At 47.7% G+C, this 18,220-nt stretch overlaps 1 protein-coding gene across 1 annotated transcript; it reads left to right on the top strand.

Moving 5' to 3' along the window:
• Positions 1-1,741: 1,741 nt before the first annotated feature.
• Nob1 (NIN1 (RPN12) binding protein 1 homolog) lies at positions 1,742-14,205 on the top strand. The gene is made up of 9 exons (XM_021170090.1): positions 1,742-1,821; positions 1,917-2,049; positions 5,203-5,333; positions 8,055-8,126; positions 8,362-8,490; positions 8,578-8,754; positions 9,729-9,826; positions 10,591-10,735; positions 13,508-14,205. Exons 1-9 carry the CDS (start codon positions 1,759-1,761, stop codon positions 13,775-13,777), a joined length of 1,218 nt encoding a protein of 405 aa, XP_021025749.1. The 5' UTR covers positions 1,742-1,758; the 3' UTR covers positions 13,778-14,205.
• Positions 14,206-18,220: the final 4,015 nt, after the last annotated feature.

Here is an 18,220-nt window from a genome sequence, read left to right as displayed (position 1 = left end):
CAGACACACACAACACACACAGACACACACACTCACAGACACACACATACACACAACACACACTCACACACACAGACACATACACATGCACACACACACATACACACACACATACACACACAGAGATTTAAAACTCACACATATACATGATTAGAGTTTGTATACTGTGGCCATTAATACCTGGCAGATAGGTGCTATTGCTGAAGAAAAGAACTTGAATTGATTAAGGTGCAAAAAGTTAGGAAGAAGGTACTGTGTTTGCAAGGCAAAAAGGAGAGAATCAGATGAAGAGTGAGAAGGCAGGGAGATTAGGGTGGCAAAGAATCACCAAAACTAGGTAAATCCTGAAAGAAGCTACAGTAGGCAGTGTCAGCTCCTGCAGAGAAGTGGAGCTAGCTGAGAAAGGATTCCAAAATACTGAAAAAATAGTCCATAAAGTTGGATAGTCTTCAACTGGGGTCTTATTTCAGAACAGGCAGCACCGGGAAGCTGGAGACTGGAGCGACTGAGGGGTAAGAAGATTGGTGATATAAAATATTTGGGGATTAAGTTTGGTGGTCACAACTTTAATCCCAGAGCAAGAGAGGTAGAAGTAGGCAGATCTCTGAGTTCAAGGACAGCCAGAGCTACAAAATGAGAGCCTTTGGGGATGAAGAGGCAGCAAGTTGCACCTTTTCCTGCCAAGCCTGAGAATCTCTATTCCATCCCTAGCAGTCTCTTAGCAGAAGGAGATAACTGACTCCCATGGTTGCCTTCCAGCCCCCACAGGAGCACCTGGAATGCCCCACCACCACCACCATGTAATTTAAGGTGTTTGGGGATGCAGAAAATATTTGAGTCAGACGAAGGTACCATCCGGGCACTGAAGGGTTTTTGATACGGGACAGATGAGTAAATGAAAGCAGTTGCTAAAGGCTCAGATCAGCATTGCCAGCATGTAGTAGCCCAGATCTCCTAATCCCAGAATTGAAAGGAAAATTGGAAGTCATTACTAGTCACTACTACCCCTTCTGTTCAATTTTCTAGAAAAGCACGTGCCTTGCTTAGGGAGATGGGGCAAAGGTATTAAGTAATACAGCCGTTGTCCCACCCAAGATGTTCAAATAAAGTAGGATTGCATGGCTGTATAACACAACGGATTTTAAAAAGTGGTTTCAAGTCAGTTCGGAGGTTATCTGGCTAAGTCAGCTTGGCTTCCTTGCTTGTAAAATCGAATATACCCTACGGATTTGTTGTGATTTGTTGTTTCTAGCTACTGACTTTCAACCATGCGCCATATCTACAGGTTTTTCCTTTATTTATTTTTTTAAAGATTTGTTTATTTATTATATGTAAATACACTGTAGCTGTTTTCAGACACCCCAGAAGAGGGCATCAGATCTCCTTATGGATGGTTGTGAGCCATCATGTGGTTGCTGGGATTTGAACTCATGACCTTCAGAAGAGCAGTCGGCGCTCTTAACTGCTGAGCCATCTCTCCAGCCCCAGATTTTTCCTTTAAAAGTAAAGAAAGTTCTACGAATTCCAAGGCCGATTACTTAATTAAGGAGTCCCTCAACTTTAATCATGCACATAGCCCCCCTGGCAGGGCAAGCGGCGCGGCTGTGTATGCGCGCAGTCCTGAAGGGGTGGCCGGTGGCCGCTAGGGGGCGCCGCGAAACCGCAGCAGCTGTTCCTCCGGTCTGGGGAGGACTACGGTGTAAACCCTGGAACGGCGCAGGCTCCATACGCATGCGCGGTCTGTCCTTGACAGCCAACATGGCGCCGGTGGAGCACGTTGTGGCTGACGCCGGAGCTTTCTTGAGGGACGCGCCTCTGCAGGTACTGGGGATCCCGCCGCGGGGCCTGGGCTTGAGGCCCTCCAGGGATGCGTGTGGGGTCAGGCGAGCGGGATAACTTGGCCGGTCTGTCCACAGGACATCGGGAAGAACATCTACACCATCCGGGAGGTGGTGCGAGAGATTCGCGACAAGGCCACGCGCAGGCGGCTGGCAGTGCTGCCCTACCAGCTTCGGTTCAAGGAGCCTCTCCCGGAGTACGTGCGGCTGGGTGAGTGCCCCGGCCCAGCCTTGGCAGACAGACCCGCCCCGGTCGGTACCAGCCAGCGTTTGTTTTAGAGACAGTCGGTTCAGCCTGGCTTAATAGTGCCAGCCGTGCGCGCCACCGTATCGCAGGCTTTAAGCTTTATCGTGAAAATAGTAATAATATCTGCCTTTCCTCCGCGAGGACTGTAGACCATGCGGATATACCTCTTGGAGAAGTGTGTAGCAAATTGGAAACATGAGGTAAAGTTGTGTAGACTCCTAAGACTCAGTGCGAGAGCACTCGACAAGTATACAGAAGGCGCTGGGTGAATTACAAATAAAGAACTTAGATCAGTGGTCCTGTGTGTAGGGTGATTATAGTTTCCAATGGAGGCAACCTCAACTCAGAAAAAGGCATGCAGGCTAGACGTGGTGGCGCACACCTTTAACTCCAGCACTTGGGAAGCAGAGGCAGGCGGATTTCTGAGTTCGAGGCCAGCCTGGTCTACAGAGTGAGTTCCAGGACAGCCAGGGCTACACAGAGAAACCCTGTCTCGAAAAACCAAAAAAAAAAAAAAAAAAAAAAAAAAAAAAAAAAAAAAAAAAAAAAAAAAAAAAAAAAAAAAAAAAAAAAAAAAAAAAAAAAAAAAAAAAAAAAAAGGGGGCCAGGCGTAGTGGCTCACACCTTTAATCCCAGCACTCGGGAGGCAGAGGCAGGTGGATTTCTGAGTTCAAGGCCAGCCAGAGTGAGTTCCAGGACAGCCAGGGCTACACAGAGAAACCCTGTCTCGAAAAACCAAAATAAATAAATAAATAAAAAATAAAAGGGGGTTGGGCCCAGTGTGGTGTCACATGTTTTTAGTCCAAGCCCTCTGGAGTCAGAGGTTCCAAGCAAGCCAGGGCTATATATGTAGTGAGAGCTCATCTCAAAAATAACAAATTTTAAAAAGGAAAAGGGATATGTTAAGGACTTGCGTTAGTTCTAGAAGAAAAATAGTGGCTTAGGGGTCATGATCCTCTTCAGGAATCCAGGTTAGTAGGGAGTGGAAGCGTCACGGAGGCAAATGGTGGCCATGGCTCTACCTGCCATGCGATGGTTTCTGTAGCTTTTCCCTCCGACTTGATAGTTACAGGGTCTCTGTCAAGTGGCTTCAACTTTCCAAAATACTAGTAGTACCTCATAGGATATGGTTGGGAGGAAACGGGCCAACATATAATCTACATGCTAACAAAACACTCACATGCATAAAAAAAAGTTTTTTGTTTTGTTTTTTTGAGACAGGGTTTCTCTGTGTAGCCCTGGCTGACCTAGAACTCTGTAGGCCAGGCTATCCTCAAATTCAAACCACCTGCCTCTGTCTCCCCAGTGCTGGGGCCAGAAGCATGCACCACCACTGGCCGGCAAGTAAGTAAACCTTAATACAAATACTGGAAACGTTTGCTGGGTGCCCAAGGAGGCAGAGGCAGAGTCTTACCTCTTTATCTCCAGCTTGCTTGGGACTCCCCATATAGACCAGGCTGGCCTCGAACTCAGAATTGCCTACATCTGCCTCCCACATCCTAGTATTAAAGGAGGTATGTACCATTATGGGACTGGAGAGGTGACTGAGCTCTTCTGAAAAGCAGAGGTTCGCTTCCCTCACCCACATGGCAACTCGGCCATCTGTTAACTCCAGTTCCAGGGCATCTGACACCCTCTTCTGAACTGAGGGCACTAGGCACACATGTGGCGGACAGACTGGCATGCACATCGAGGCCATTCATAAGCATAAAAATAAAGATATGTGCGGCCACGCCCTGCTATTAATACCAATTTTTATAGGAAATGTAGCATTGTGTCTGTTACTTACGCCATTATTATAAGAAGACACTGTTCTGATATGAGAAAATTGTGTGTTTATTGTCAGTGTCTCAAACACTGTAGTAGCCGGTGCCATTCACTGTGGATCAAGTACAGTGTGCTGTTGTTAAAATCGTTAACAAACTGACCGTTAGGGGTTGGGAGTTTAGCTCAGTGGTAGAGTGATCCCTTAGCAAGCCCAAGGCCGTGGGTTCAGTCCTCAGCTCTGAAAAAAAACCCAAAAAAAACAAAAGACTGACCATTAGTACACAGCACCTCTCTCGGTTTCATCAGAGGCTGTGGTTACAGCCCAGTTAAGTTTCTGTTCCATCCTGAACTCAAACCCTCTGTTAATCTGGCTGCTGTACTTAAAAGTAAAGAGCAGAGCTTAGAAGGAAGAAAGGCGTATCCTGATAACCGTGCTTTCCTGAGGACTCTGTCTGTCAGCCTTGTCCTGTCCCCTGACCTCGGGGATGAGAACCTTACCTTAGAGCTACCTCACTCGGGAGGGGCTTGGTGGTGGTGAACGCAGACTTCTCAGTCACTTCTCAGAGGAGAAAGTAGATGGTGCTGTTTTTATGGGATACAGATTCTTATTTCTGTTTGGTTATTTGGCAGTGGTGGTTTCTCGAGACAGGGTTTCTCTGTACAGCTCTGGCTGTCCTGGAACTCACTCAGTAGCCCAGGCTGGCCTCGAACTCAGAAATCCGCCTGCCTCTGCCTCCCAAGTGCTGGAATTAAAGGCGTGCGCCGCCACCACCACCCAGCTGACTTTGAACTTTTATGAGGCTGAAGGTAGCTTTTAATTTCTAGTCTCCATGGAGTACCAGGATTACCATAGGAATGAGCCACCTCCCCCAGATGGAATATTGATTCCAAGTCCTTAGAGAAGAAAACATTTGTGCATGGCACAATTTAGATGAGGTTAGAGGGCAGCCTGATAGGGTGGGTTTTCTCCCTCCACCATGCAGCTCCCAGGACCAAACTCAGGTGGTCGCATTTGCTGCCAGACACCTTTACACCTGTAGTGGCCCATACGGCATTTGTTCTGGTTTGTGGGGGGTGTGTGTGTATGTATCCATGTGTGTTTGTATGTATGTGTGCTATGTATCTGCCTGGTGCTCTCAGGCTGGAAGAGGGTGTTAGATCCTTTGGAATTGGAGTTACAGTTGTGAGCCACCATGAGGATGCTGAGAACTGAGCCCAGGTCCTTTTTCATGCTCTTAACTGATAAGCCATCTCTCCCAGGCCCTACATGTGTTCTTTCCATGCTGTGGTTATCCAAGGACTTGTCAGTTTGCCCTTAACTAAAGATAGAAATCTCTTGTTTGCTTGCAGTAACTGAGTTTTCCAAGAAAACTGGGGACTACCCCAGCCTCTCTGCCACAGATATCCAGGTGCTGGCTCTGACTTACCAGCTGGAAGCAGAATTTGTCGGGGTGTCTCATCTAAAAAAAGAACCAGAGAAGGTAAATGAGGGGGTTGGATTGGTTGGTTGGTTGGTTGGTTTGGTTTTGAAATTTGTGTGTGGCTTTATGCTTTTGGGATAGTGGGGAGGATGCCTGTGGAAGCCAGAAGAGGAGTAGAATTACCGGCTTTTGTTAACCACTGAACCAGCAACACCGGTGCTGGGAGTGGAACCCTAGTCCTCAGGATTGCACACTAAATGCTCTTAGCCACTGAGCCACCTCCAGCCCCAGGTTTCTTTGGTTTTTTAGTGTACTCTTTCTTATAGGAACTGTCAAGTGTGAAAGAAGGAATATTAGCGTGGCCTTGGTGGCCTTTTAAGTCACTTCTACATTACCGTCCACAGTGATCTTTTCGTCATGCAGGGCCACAACCCAGTCTGTTTTCAGCTAGGAGGTCTCTGCTGTTTGCGTGACATGTAGCTTCTCCCGTGTGTCTTTATTACATGCTCTTAATTAAAATAAAGACAAAGCCGGCCGGCTAGAGCCCGTGTAACACAATGACCTATGACTGAGACTATGTGAAAGGGTAGATGCATTGGCTAGAATTGGCAGTTCTAGCGCTCCCATTCTGATGAGAGAGGCAGCAGAATCGGCAGGAAGCAACAGGAGAGACGCTGCCTGAAACAAAGACAAGGCACACGGAGAAAGTGGGTCCCGGAGAGACTGTCCTCTGACCTCCGTGTGGGCGCCTGTGTGCTGTGGCACCGCACTCTACTCTGTCTTCCTCATATACAGGATCAATGCGTCTTTATAGGACAGGGTCTCACTATGTTGTCCAGTTTGGACCTGAACCCTTTTTGTATTCAGACAAGATCTCATATATAGCCTTGCTTGTCCTTGAACTCACAGAGACCTACATCCTTGCATCCCAGAGCAGTGGGATTAAAGGCATGTGCTACCAGGCCCAGCTCCTTGTTTATTTTCTGTATTTCATTTCTTTTGTGCGTGCGTGCGTGTGTGTGTGTGTGTGTGTGTGTGTGTGTACATACCACGGCTTGCTAGAAGGGTCAGAAGCCTATGGGAGTTGGTTTTCTCCCTCAACTGCATGGGTCCTTATACTTAAGCTTAAAAATAACAATAGCCTTGGGCTAGGATGTTGCTTCTTACTAAGTGCTTGTCTCATGCATGAAGCCTGAGTTCAGTCAGCAGCAGTGTTATGTGGAGAGTGGGAGCTCGCTTGTCCTGTATCCCAGTGCTCTGGAGACTCAGAGGTTCTAGGTGGATGCTCTATTTAATGAGTGTAAGTAAGTGAGCCTGAGCTACGTTAGACCCTGCCTCCAACACAGAAATACCTTCAGAGCCATCAGTGTCTTCATATAGGATTAATATGGGCCCCTAATGTTACCAAATAACCAATCAGTAGTCACACTTTTCCATTCTGAGTATTTAATCAACTTGTTTTGGTGAGACTCCAAATGGAAGTGTGTGTGTGTATTCTTTTTTTTTTTTTTTCAAGGTATTTTGAGACAGGCTTTTTCTCTGTATCCCTGGCAGTCCTGGAACTCAGGCTGTGGGCCAGGCAGGCCCTTGAACTCAGCTCTTCCTGCCTCTGCCTCCTGAGTGCTGGATTAAAGGTGTGGGACACCACCGCCCAGCAATGAAGTTTGTATGTTATGTTTACTAAGCTCATCAAATGTATTTGCACTGTGTTTGTTTGTTTGTTTGTTTGTTTGTTTTGAGCAGTTGCTGTAGCCCAGGTTATCCTGGAACTTGCTATATAACCAAGCATGATCTTGAACACTTTGAGGTGTTTTTTTTTTTTTAAGGTCCTTTTAAAAAAGCAAACTGAAAAGTGGCACTTAACGTGTGAGTGTTTTGCCTGCGTGTACGTATGTTCGCCGTGTCTATACCCCGTGTCCAGGGAGTTGAGAAGAAGCTTGTGGAGTCCCTGGGACGGAGGTCAGAGTGGCTCTAAGCAACCCTGTGGGTGCTGGGAAATAACCTTGGGCCCTCTGCAAGAGCAGCAAGTGCTCTTAACTACTCATCCATCCCCAGCCCGACCTGAGTACTTGCTCCCCTGCCTCCGTCCCTAGCTAGGATTATAGTTAGGGATGGCTTCATATGCTTATACTGCTCAGAACTGCTGTCACTCGCTTCTCAGTCATGTTTAGAATCCTCCAATTTAAAAGCCTAAAAACAGACGTGTTTTCCTTCTTTTTTATTTATTTCATTTTTTTTTTTACTTTTGTATCCAAAGCCTTACAACTGGCTGAGGTGGTAGCTCAGTTGGTAGAGTGTGGCCTAGCATGCATGGAGCCTCTCGATTCCATCCCCAGTGCCTCAGAAATAGGCCTGGTGGTGCGCTCTGGTAATCCCTCCCGGCCTTCCGGAGATCAGAGTCATCCACGCTGAGTGAAGACCAGCCTGGGCCCAGTGAGACTGTCTCCAGAAGCTCTAGAGCACTACTTGTGACCAGCTCTGAGGCAGTTAGCCTACAGCTCTCACTGTGGGGTACTTGCAGGGCTCACAGCTACACACCTGCCAGCTTTCTGTAGACAATGTGAAATGTTCAGAATAGACACAAACACCCTGAAAGCACCAATAATGGAGTCAGGATCTCAGAATGTTGTCATTTTGTCTGTGTATTCTTGTGACTTCTAGGTCTTTATATTCAACACCTAGGGAGAGAGATCTTAGGTTGTTGTTTTAGTTAATCGTATTGTATTTTTAAACTTACTGTCCTTTCTCAAAACAGGCTTTATTGGGTTTTTTATTTTTTAGGCTAAAGTGAGCTCTTCAGTTCAGCACCCTGAAACTGCTCTGCACATTTCTGGCTTCCATCTGCCCTCCAAGGTAAATCCTTTTAGGAGCCCCGGTCCTCCGTGGCACAGGTCTTGACAAAGCACATGGACCTGGACCAGGAGTGAGCGTATTTTCTCAGTGCTCCAGACCCAGCTTGCATATGGAATGCTTTCACATTTAAACTGAAAACAGTTTTCATATTTTTCAATTCTTCTGCTTTGTTATATATGTGAAGCACTGGTCTCATCTGCCTACACTAAAATAAAAATGTTTCATTTAATCTCAGTCTAAACCCTTACAAGAAGCAGTGGATCGGGGCCACGCAGCTGATGGGCCCGAGAACCTGGAGTTCAGCTCCTTCATGTTCTGGAGGACCCCACTGCCTAACATTGACCATGAGCTGCAGGAGCTGCTGGTAAGGCCCCGGCTTGCACTCTCTAGGGACGTTGGAGCCTCTGCATGAGAGTCCTGTGGGCTAGGAGTTTGCCTGTTGATGTTTCAGATTGATGGAAGGGAGGAGGAGGAAGAGGAGGAGGAGGAGGAGTGTGAAGACAGTGATGACGATGGTGGTGGGTGGATAACCCCCAGCAACATAAAGCAGATCCAGCAGGAGTTGGAGCAGTGTGACACCCCAGAGGACGTGCAGGTTGGCTGTGTGACCACGGACTTCGCCATGCAGGTGGGTGGTGTAGACTCAAGCCAGCCCTGAGGAGTGACTGATTGTCATATTGTTTGAGGGTAGACCATCACACCAGTGACAGTATGCATTGGGGTTTGGGGGTTTGTTTTTAAGAATATTTAAATTAATTAGTTACTTCTGGTTTTTCAAGACAGGATTTTTCTGTGTAGCCCTGGCTGTCCTAGAACTCAATCTATAGACCAGGCTGGCCTGGAACTCACAGAGATATATCAACTTCTGTCCCAGGAATTTCAGCCCATGGAGGACCAGGGCTTCTAAAAGGATTTACCTTGGAGGGCAGATGGAAACCAGAAATGTGCAGAGCAGTTTCAGGGTGCTGAATTGAAGAGCTCACTTTAACCTAAAAAAATTAAAAAATAATAATAATAATTTTTTAAAAGGCCTGTTTTGAGAAAGGACAATAAGAGTAAGAATAATTTAATTTAGTCTGTTGGGACTAAAGGCATATGCCATCATGGCTTGGCTAAAATATTTAACATTTTAAAAATTATGTTTGTAGCCTGGCAGTGATGGTGCACACCTTTAATCCCAGCACTAGGGAGGCAGAGGCAGGCGGATTTCTGAGTTCGAGGCCAGCCTGGTCTACAAAGTGAGTTCCAGGACAGCCAGAGCTACACAGAGAAACCCTGTCTCGAAAAACAGAAAAGAAAAGGAAAGAAGAAAGGAAGGAAGGAAGGAAGGGAGAGAGAGAGAGAGAGAGAGAGAGAGAGAGAGAGAGAGAGAGAGAGAGAGAAAGTCTCGATTGAGGGGCATTGCAATGAGGCCAGGCTCTGTTCTTGGAATTGCCCAGTGAACCGGGTCCCTTTCTTCCCAGCCACGCCTCTATGTTCCTTAACAAAAGCCAGGGATTATAAGCCAAACCAGAACATTGGGACTTGATAACTGAACAAAATTATTGCCAAATTAACAGTAAAGAGGATGATTTCAGTTATTCATGAACTTCTTGTTTGTAGAATGTTCTACTTCAGATGGGGCTGCACGTGCTGGCAGTGAACGGCATGCTGGTCCGAGAGGCCCGGAGCTACATCCTGCGCTGTCATGGCTGTTTCAAGTGCGTGGCTGCAAGTCTTCCTGTCCCTGTCCCTGCTGGTGACTCCCCAGGAGAGCACTCCATTCCACATGTGCTTTCACCTCTCTGCTTCCTTGTGGCCGCTGTCTGTGCCACACTGAGATCCCTGGGGCAGAGGCTGCCGCTGACCCGTCCCTCACACACATGTGTGAGGGGCTTAGAGTTAAGGATGTGCGTTCTGGAGCAGGGGCCAGTCTGATGACATTTACTGGACAGTGTGGATGGAGTCAGGTGACCTGGGAGGATGGAGTGTGGGGGAGAGATGAACTGCGTAGTGAGCTGGCTGATGGGTGCAGGGATTCACTGTTTGCCATGGCTACTCCATGGGTAGAGTTCTCCATCCCAGGCAAAGTAGTCTGAATCTGGAGTGCGTGGGTTTACATCAACACGCCTTGCCTCTGCGAGTATTAAGTTAGTTACCATCTTAATTCTTGAAAGCTGTCATTAAATTGAAAGCTTTGTTGTAAGAACCTGGGTGCATGAGTCAGGGGCGGAGCAGGGTATTTGGCACAGGACAGGCCCACGCCCTGTCTTTTCCTGGCCATGGTCTGGCATCCTCGCCCTCTTCTCTCTGGGGAAGGGAGCTTCCCTTTCCTGCATCTTTCCTTAGCATAAGGCTTTGTTGTTTGGAAGATGGACATAACAAGGCTTAGCTTTTCCTGCATTCATAATCGTTTTCTCTGAGGCTGGAGGTATGGTCTTCTGCCTGTGGAGCTAGTGTGCAGCCTTTCTTTTGCATCCCCTAGGACAACATCGGACATGAACCGAGTGTTCTGTGGACATTGTGGGAACAAGACCCTGAAGAAAGTGTCTGTGACTATCAATGATGATGGAACCTTGCACATGCATTTCTCCCGAAACCCGAAAGTTCTGAACCCACGAGGCCTCCGGGTAGGTAGCATGTATCCTGAACCCCTAACTTGAGAATCAAATGACCATGAGAGAACTGGGCAGAGGGATGATGCCCACTTGGAATCCCAGCACTTGGGTGGAGGCAGGAAGAACAAGAGTTCAAGACCAGCCTTGGCTACTAGAGCCCGTCTCAGAAAAAAGAGCAGAGACCAAGAGAGCCAGCTAGTCAGTCTGCTGGTGGGGCCAGAACCTGTGGACTAGGTACCCAGAGAGGAAGAGTGTGGGTCTAGCCATCTGTGAGAAGCAATTTGGGGAAGGAGTGAGTGACAAGGAAGAGGAGGGAGGAAGGTGGGTGTCCAGCACAGGAGGGCCCTGGGATTGTGTGAAAGATCAAAAAAAAAAAAAAAAAAAACCAGCCAGGTATGGTGGTTTACGCCTGTAGTTGTAGCATTCAAGGGGCTCAGACAGAGAAGATCTGTAAGGTGGGAAGCCCACATGGCTACTGAGTACTGCTCTGTCTCTAGAAGATGGGGGGTGGGGGAGGGGTTCTGTTCTGGAGCGATAGCTCCTCAGGTAGAAGCCAGGACAAGGATCAAAGTGTTAGTCAGGCAGCCATTCCCCCTTAGCTCTGTTCCTCAGCCTCCCCGAGTCTCTCTTAAACTGGAGTCATCTCCCAGTCTTGAACTTTCATGACCAGGCCGGGCTCAAACTCAGCAATCCTCCAGCCTCAATCTCCTGAGTGCCAAGATGGCAGGTGTGCACCGCACAGTAGCTTCAGTGTTTTGGTGTGGAAAGCTTGGCAGTGTTGGGTCCTCTGCGCTGTGGTGGAGCGGGGGTGCATCATCCGTGACACTTGTCTCTTGGTTGAGGTGGATCCTGCCTGTAAAGTCACAATTACTCTGAATACGGTTGTCTAGGTCAGGTACAACATTGTTGCTGTCACATAACTGTACTGGTTCTTGCTTGGTTGGTTTTACTTTTGTGTGATTTGTTTACATTTCTCTGGGTAGCCCTGGCTGTCCTAGAACTCAGGGATCTGCCGCCTCTATGGGGATTAAAGGCTGAATCATTGTTTTCTGATATTGTCAGGCTTTCTCTGCTCTGTGTTCTGTTTACAAATATTTACTTTTGTGGTGCTGGGGATGGAACCCCAGCTCCACACTTGCTGACAGGCACTCTGCTGCTGAGATGCCGCCCCACCCTCATTTCTTCCATAATTTGTAGGTGGTGGTAGATACCCGGACAAGGCAGAGATGGGCATCAGGTGTCTTCTTTCTCCTCCTTTCTCTTTTCTTAACATTGTTTGTTGGGTTTGGCCTGGTTTGTTTGTTTGTTTGTGTGTGTTGAGGTGGGTGTCATTGAGTAGCCCTGGCTGTCCTGGAACTCACTGTGTAGACCACATTGGCTTTGAACTCAGAGCGATCCACCTGTCTCTGCCTCCCAAGTGCTAGGATTAAAGGCCCACACCGCATCATATCTGGCCTCCACCTTACTCTCCTGAGACAGGGTGCCCTGGCCCTGGAGCTCACATCTCAGCTGGACCAGGTGACCAATGAGTCCTGGAATCCTGTCTTCTTTTCCTTGCCCCCAGCATGAGGTTTAGGCAAGTGCCACCAACCTGCCTTGTATGTGGGTGCTGGGACCTGGAATTGGGTCCTTAATTTGTACAGTAAACACTGCACCCCTGAGCCATCTACGCACCACTCACCCTTTTTTCAGAGTCCTTGAAAGTTGCGCAGGCTTACCTTGAATTTATAACCCTCCTGCTTCAGCATCCCTAAGTAGCTGGGACTCCAGGCCTATGCTCCTGGCTGCCTTATTCTGTTTGTATATGAACTGTGTCCTAGTCACTCTCCCACTGCTGTGAAGAGACAAGGACTCTGGTCCCTCCTGCCCCTGTCTCCCATGTCACCACCGCCGTCCGACTTCTCTTGTGGGTTTCCATCTTATGCTGTGCTTTGTTTCACTCCTCATTCTGAGGCTCCCGTGGTTCCGTGCTCGGCCAGTGAGAGCCTCGCCAGCTCCCTGCTGCAGCTCTTTGCTTACTCTCCTGACGCAGCAGGATGTGTGAGTGCCCTGTACTAAATGCCCTCAGACCTTCCCGTTCTTGTCCCCGCCCTAGATTAAACCCTTTCTCTTAGGGTGTGTGTGTGTGTGTGTGTGTGTGTGTGTGTGATGGTGTAAGGTACATGGGTGTGTGGTTTGGCTTGGTGTGAAACGGTCTCTTGTTTCTTCCTGCCTCTACTTCCCAAGTGCTGGGAGTTTTGGTTCAATCCCAGCTCCTCTCTCTCTGGAGTTTAAACACTTTTTTTAGGTAAGAGAGTTTTTGCTGGCCTTGAATTTACCATATACCAAGGATGAACTTGAACCCATGATCCTCTTACCTCTGTCATCCAAATGCCAGGAGCTTGAAAGTGTAGCACCATGCCCAGCCAAGCATGCTTTTTGGTGGCAAAGATTACAGCTCTGGATCTGAACCCAGCCCCATGAGAGCACATTTAAGGCTGCCTCACCCCACTCATCAAACCCATGTAATCCTCCTTTTTTTTTTTTTTTTAAACCTCTGTTCAGTCCAGAGCCAGTGTAGCCATTGCAGAGTTGCTCGCTTGCACCTCTGGAAATGGCGTCGGCTTCTTGAAGCTCTGTCCATTTGTCTTGAGCTGAGTGTGCAGACACTCCCTTCAGTTTTTCATCTGTCAACCGAGGGAAGCATGGTTGGGAGATACTTGTCTTGTTGACACACAGTGGGACTGCATGAGGATCTGTGTGAGCTGGCATCCCTGGTCTAACAGTCTTTCCTCTTAATTGCAGTACTCACTACCCACTCCAAAAGGGGGCAAATACGCCATCAACCCCCATCTGACCGAGGATCAGCGCTTCCCCCAGCTGCGACTCTCCCACAAGGCCAGGCAGAAGACCAACGTGTTCGCCCCTGACTACATAGCCGGGGTTTCTCCCTTCGCAGAGAATGACATCTCCAGCCGCTCGGCCATCCTGCAAGTCCGGGACGGCACGTTGGGAGCCGGGAGGAGACGCTTAAATCCCAACGCCTCCAGAAAGAAGTTTGTAAAGAAGAGGTGACACTGCAAGCCCTGCACGCAAAGCAGACTGCAGCTAGCTAAGAGGAGGCTGCAGCATCATCCCTGGTATCTGCTCTGCAAACCATCTAGACAGAAGCAGTAGGCCTGGCTCTCTCAACTGCCTGAGGCTATTGTGCAGCATTGCAGCCTAATGTGACTGCCCTGCCTGTGAATACACAGAGCCAGGACTCCACCGTGGAAAGGGAGCTTGAAAGCAGAAAGGAGGGCGCCTCGGAGCCAGTGTTGAGCATTGAAGTTCAAAGGAAGAAATAGCCAAATCTTTTTCTAATAAACTCAATGGTCAGCTCCTCTGTGTTTAAGTTCTCGTATCCTTGGTGGACACGGACACTAAGAATCAACTATATAGTTGATTTTTTTTTTTTTGCCAGAAATTATAAGTATTCTACAATAAAACTTTAAATTTGTAAATTTTTTTTGGTTTGTTTGGGAAAAACATTGCATCATGCCGGGAAGTCAGTACAGTGAACACAGCTGCAGCCTTTCATCTGAGGGCCGCACACGACTCATCCGACACTTCCGTGATCTAAGTAACTTTAAAAGTCCCACAGTCTTACATATTAAAAGTTCAGTTACTTTAAAATATCCATTATCTTTTAAAATTCAAAGTCTCTTAACTGTGGGCTCCACTAAAATACTTTCTTCCTTCAAGAGGGAAAAATATCAGGGCACAGTCACAATCAAAAGCAAAAATTAAACAACTGTCCTATGTCTGGGATCCAACTCACGATCTTCTGGGCTTCTCCAAGGGCTTAGGTCACTTCTCCAGCCATGCCCTTTGTAGCACACTCATCATCCTCTAGGCTCCAGATTTCCTGTACTCCACTGCTGCTGCTGTTCTTGGTGGTCATTCATGGTCCTGGCATCTCCAAAACACTGCATGACCCCTTCAGTCCTGGGCCATCAATTGCAACTGAGGCTGCACCTTCACCAAGTATGTGTCTCCTGGAGAAAGGATGGCCATTTCTATCACTGCAGTACCTTAATCAAATTCAGGGCAAGTCCTATTAAATACACCCTCAGCCCTGGGAAGCAGCCAGGGCGACTCACTTACATCAGCTGCTGTCTTTACAGCCCCTTAGTACTCCATGCAGAGTCACCAAGCCAAGCACCTAACCATGCTACAGTAGCTCAGCACAGGTGCTCTCTCGGGCTTACGGGATTTGGCCAGGTCATCACTAGATAGACTAGATTTCGGCTTAGTCTGTGTCTGCTTCTAAACAGTGGCTGTACTTGTTGGGACCGTGAGATGAATGCTAAGCACTGGCTGGCCTGGAACTCACTCTCTAAACCACACTGGCTTCAAACTCTGAGATCCTGTCTCTGTCTCCTGGGTGCTGGGACCAAAGGTGTGCACCACCACGCCTGGCTTTAAAACATTTCCTTAACAATATTTTAATTGGCTGGACAGTAGTGGTGCACACTTTCAATCACGGCTCTCTGGAGAGAGAGGTGAGCCATGTCTAGTTCTAGGGACAGCCAGTGCTCTGTAGAGAGAGCCTGTCTCAAAAGCGCTCCCCTCCAAAAAAAAAAAATTTTTTAAAGTCAAATATACCTGGGTTGCAGAGGAAAAATTGGGATTTCTTAAATATAAGGTAGATAAGAATTTGCCTGATTTTAAGAGGATGTGGGAGGAATGGGGAAAGGTGGTGACCACTGCCACCTGCAGTTCACTTGTGGAGTTGCAGCAAAGTTCAACTCTAAGGGTTGAAGTCCTCCCAGGCAAGGTTCTGGGTTTTCAGTGAGGGTCAAAGGCAGGGCGCTCCACCTACCTCACTTTCCTGTCCCGGGTCTTGTTTCCCAGAATGAGAGGTAGAAACTGGAGAGTCATGAATTTGAGTGTTTGACATGCGTGCTGGCATACAGTTCTCCAGTGCTTACCAGTGACAGGCCTACTCCATAGGAGAGCAGGGAAGCTCTGGTGTCAGCTTGCAGGAGGGACATGGCACAGAGACAAGGCTCCTGCACACAGGACATGTAAGATCAACACAGAACACCCTCCCAATGGGCAGTGAGATGAGCGCCTGGAGCACGGCTTTCACTCTGGACTTGTGGAAATCTCTACTTTCTGATCTCTTTGTCTATGTCTCAAGTTGTATTGCTGATAAATATTGTTGTGGTTTGGTTGAAAAATATCCCTCACAGCCTGCTGTGTTTGAACCCTTGATCCCCAGCTAGTTTGAGAGACAGGGTCTAGCAGGAAGGAATGAGTTGCTGGAGAGACAGTCCTTGAGCTTTCTGGCCTTGTTGAACCTACTTCCGAGTCTCTGCCTTCTGGACCACTGAGATGTGAGCAGGCAGCTACTGCAGAGCCAGCTGCCACCGTGCCTTCCCTATGACAATGGGCTTTGTCCCCTCAAACCATGAGCTAATATAACCCTCCTCCCTGAAGTTGTTTCTTGCCTGGCATTTGGTTGCAGTAAGGAGAAAAGTAACAAAGTCTCCTGCAAATTAATGAACTGCTTCTCCTATGGAGAGAGTCCTAGAGTCTGAGAAGCCAACGGTGCCCACCCGCATCCGTTTCTCGTCCGTCCGTTCACGTACGACCTTCACTTAAATGTATTTGGTGCTGGGGCTATATCATGGCCTCCTGCGTGCTAAGCTGTGTTTTTTCACTGAGGCTCTTCAACCCAAGGTAAATTTCACTTCTGTGGTTTGCCATGGCTTGCCCATCTATGCCACAACACTGTAATGGCTTACTATAGACTCCCAGGGCTTTAAGCCTAAGAAGAGACAAGAGTTTAGCAAAAGAATGGGGCTAGATAGGGTCCTAAGTATGGACTCAGGATCAGTGTAACTCTAGGAAGAAGAGCTCTGAAACAAGCCAGGCAGTAGTGGCATACACCCTTAATCTCAGCACTTTGGAGGCAGAGACAGCAGGCAGATCTCTTGTGAGTTCAATACCAGGTTGGTCTACAGACTAAGTCAGGGCTACATAGAGAAACCCTGTCTTGAAAAACAACAAAAAAGAACTTTGAGGCTCAGCTTTTCTCCTGCCAAACAGGAGTCTCACACTTCATAGTACTGCTGTGAGAAGGTTTGGGATTTTAGGACAGAGGTCCTGCAAGCTGAGAAATACTAACCTGCCGAATGTGCTGGGGTACGTACACCTTTAATCCCAATGCTAAGGAGGCAGAAACAGGCAGATCTCTGGTTTGTAGGCCTTGTCTGGTCTTCATATGTAAGTTCCAGGTAGCCAAGGCTACATAGTGAGACGCTGTCTCAGAAGAAATGAAACTACTAAACAAACATTAATGAACATCGCTGTATTGTAAAGGTTCACTCACAGCCAAAGGATTAGAGCCACCTTATTTCCTGTGTAAAATGCAGTCCAAGCTCCTGGATTCTCTCCTTGTTTCAACCTTGGCTTTGGCACAGAATGCCAGTCTTACTTTATGATTTCCTTAGTAATTAATTCATGAGGGATAATAGCCTGGTGACACAGGTGGGTAGTCCCAGCTCATGGGGGCTGAGGCTGAAGACAGGTGCAGGCCTGCCTGGTCAACAGTTCAAGCCAGGCTATAGATAGAGAGCTCAATAAACGGTTGTTGTTTAGGTTTTTTTTTTTTAATTTTATATATAGAAGGACACTGTCACTGTCTTCAGACACACCAGAAGAGGTCATCAGGTCCCATTACAGATGGTTGTGAGCCACTATGTGGTTGCTGGGAATTGAACTCAGGACCTCTGGAAGAGCAGTCAGTGCTCTTAACTGCTGAGCCATCTCTCCAGCTCTTGTCTTGTTTTTCAAGGCAGGGTTTCTCTGTGACTCTGGCTGTTCTGGAACTTGTTCTGTAGACCAGGCTGACCTCAAACACGCAAAGATCTGTCTGCCTCTGCCTCCTGAGTGCTCAGACTAAAGATGTGCACCTCCACCACCACCGGGCTCGAAAAGCTTTTTTTTTTTTTTTAAAGGCTAGGGTTTTACTTCAGTGGTAAGAGCACTTGCTAAGTTCACATGAGGCCCTGCAATACGGAGTTCAGTACTGCAAAAATAAATAAAAGCTAGCCAAGTGTGTGGTGCATGCCTGTGACCCCAGCATGAGGGAGATGGGGGCAAAGATCAGGGGCAGGTGAGATGGCTTGATGGGTGAACAGAGGGCGGCCAAGCCTGATAGCCTGAGTTTGGCCCCTGAGATGCTCATGGCTGAAGGAGAGAAACAGCTCCCTTAAGTTGGTCTCTGACTTCCACTCATGCACTATGGAAGGAAATATGGAGTGTGTGTGTGTGTGTGTGTGTTTAATTTAAAGAGAAACCAAGACTTTGAAGCCAGCCTTGAGAATAGCATGGGGGGGGGGAGGGGAACTAGAAAGGCTATTCAATAGTAAAGTGTTTGCTTTATATGTTCAAGGCTCTGGGTTCATTCCTTACAAGAATGAATGAATGAATGAATGACCAAAAGAGAGAGAGAGAGAGAGAGAGAGA

This window comes from Mus caroli, chromosome 8, assembly GCF_900094665.2.
Source record: "Mus caroli chromosome 8, CAROLI_EIJ_v1.1, whole genome shotgun sequence".
In the NCBI taxonomy this organism is placed as follows: Eukaryota; Metazoa; Chordata; class Mammalia; order Rodentia; family Muridae; genus Mus; species Mus caroli.
Note: the sequence above shows the minus strand (reverse complement) of the source record. Positions and strands in the feature narration are given on the sequence as shown.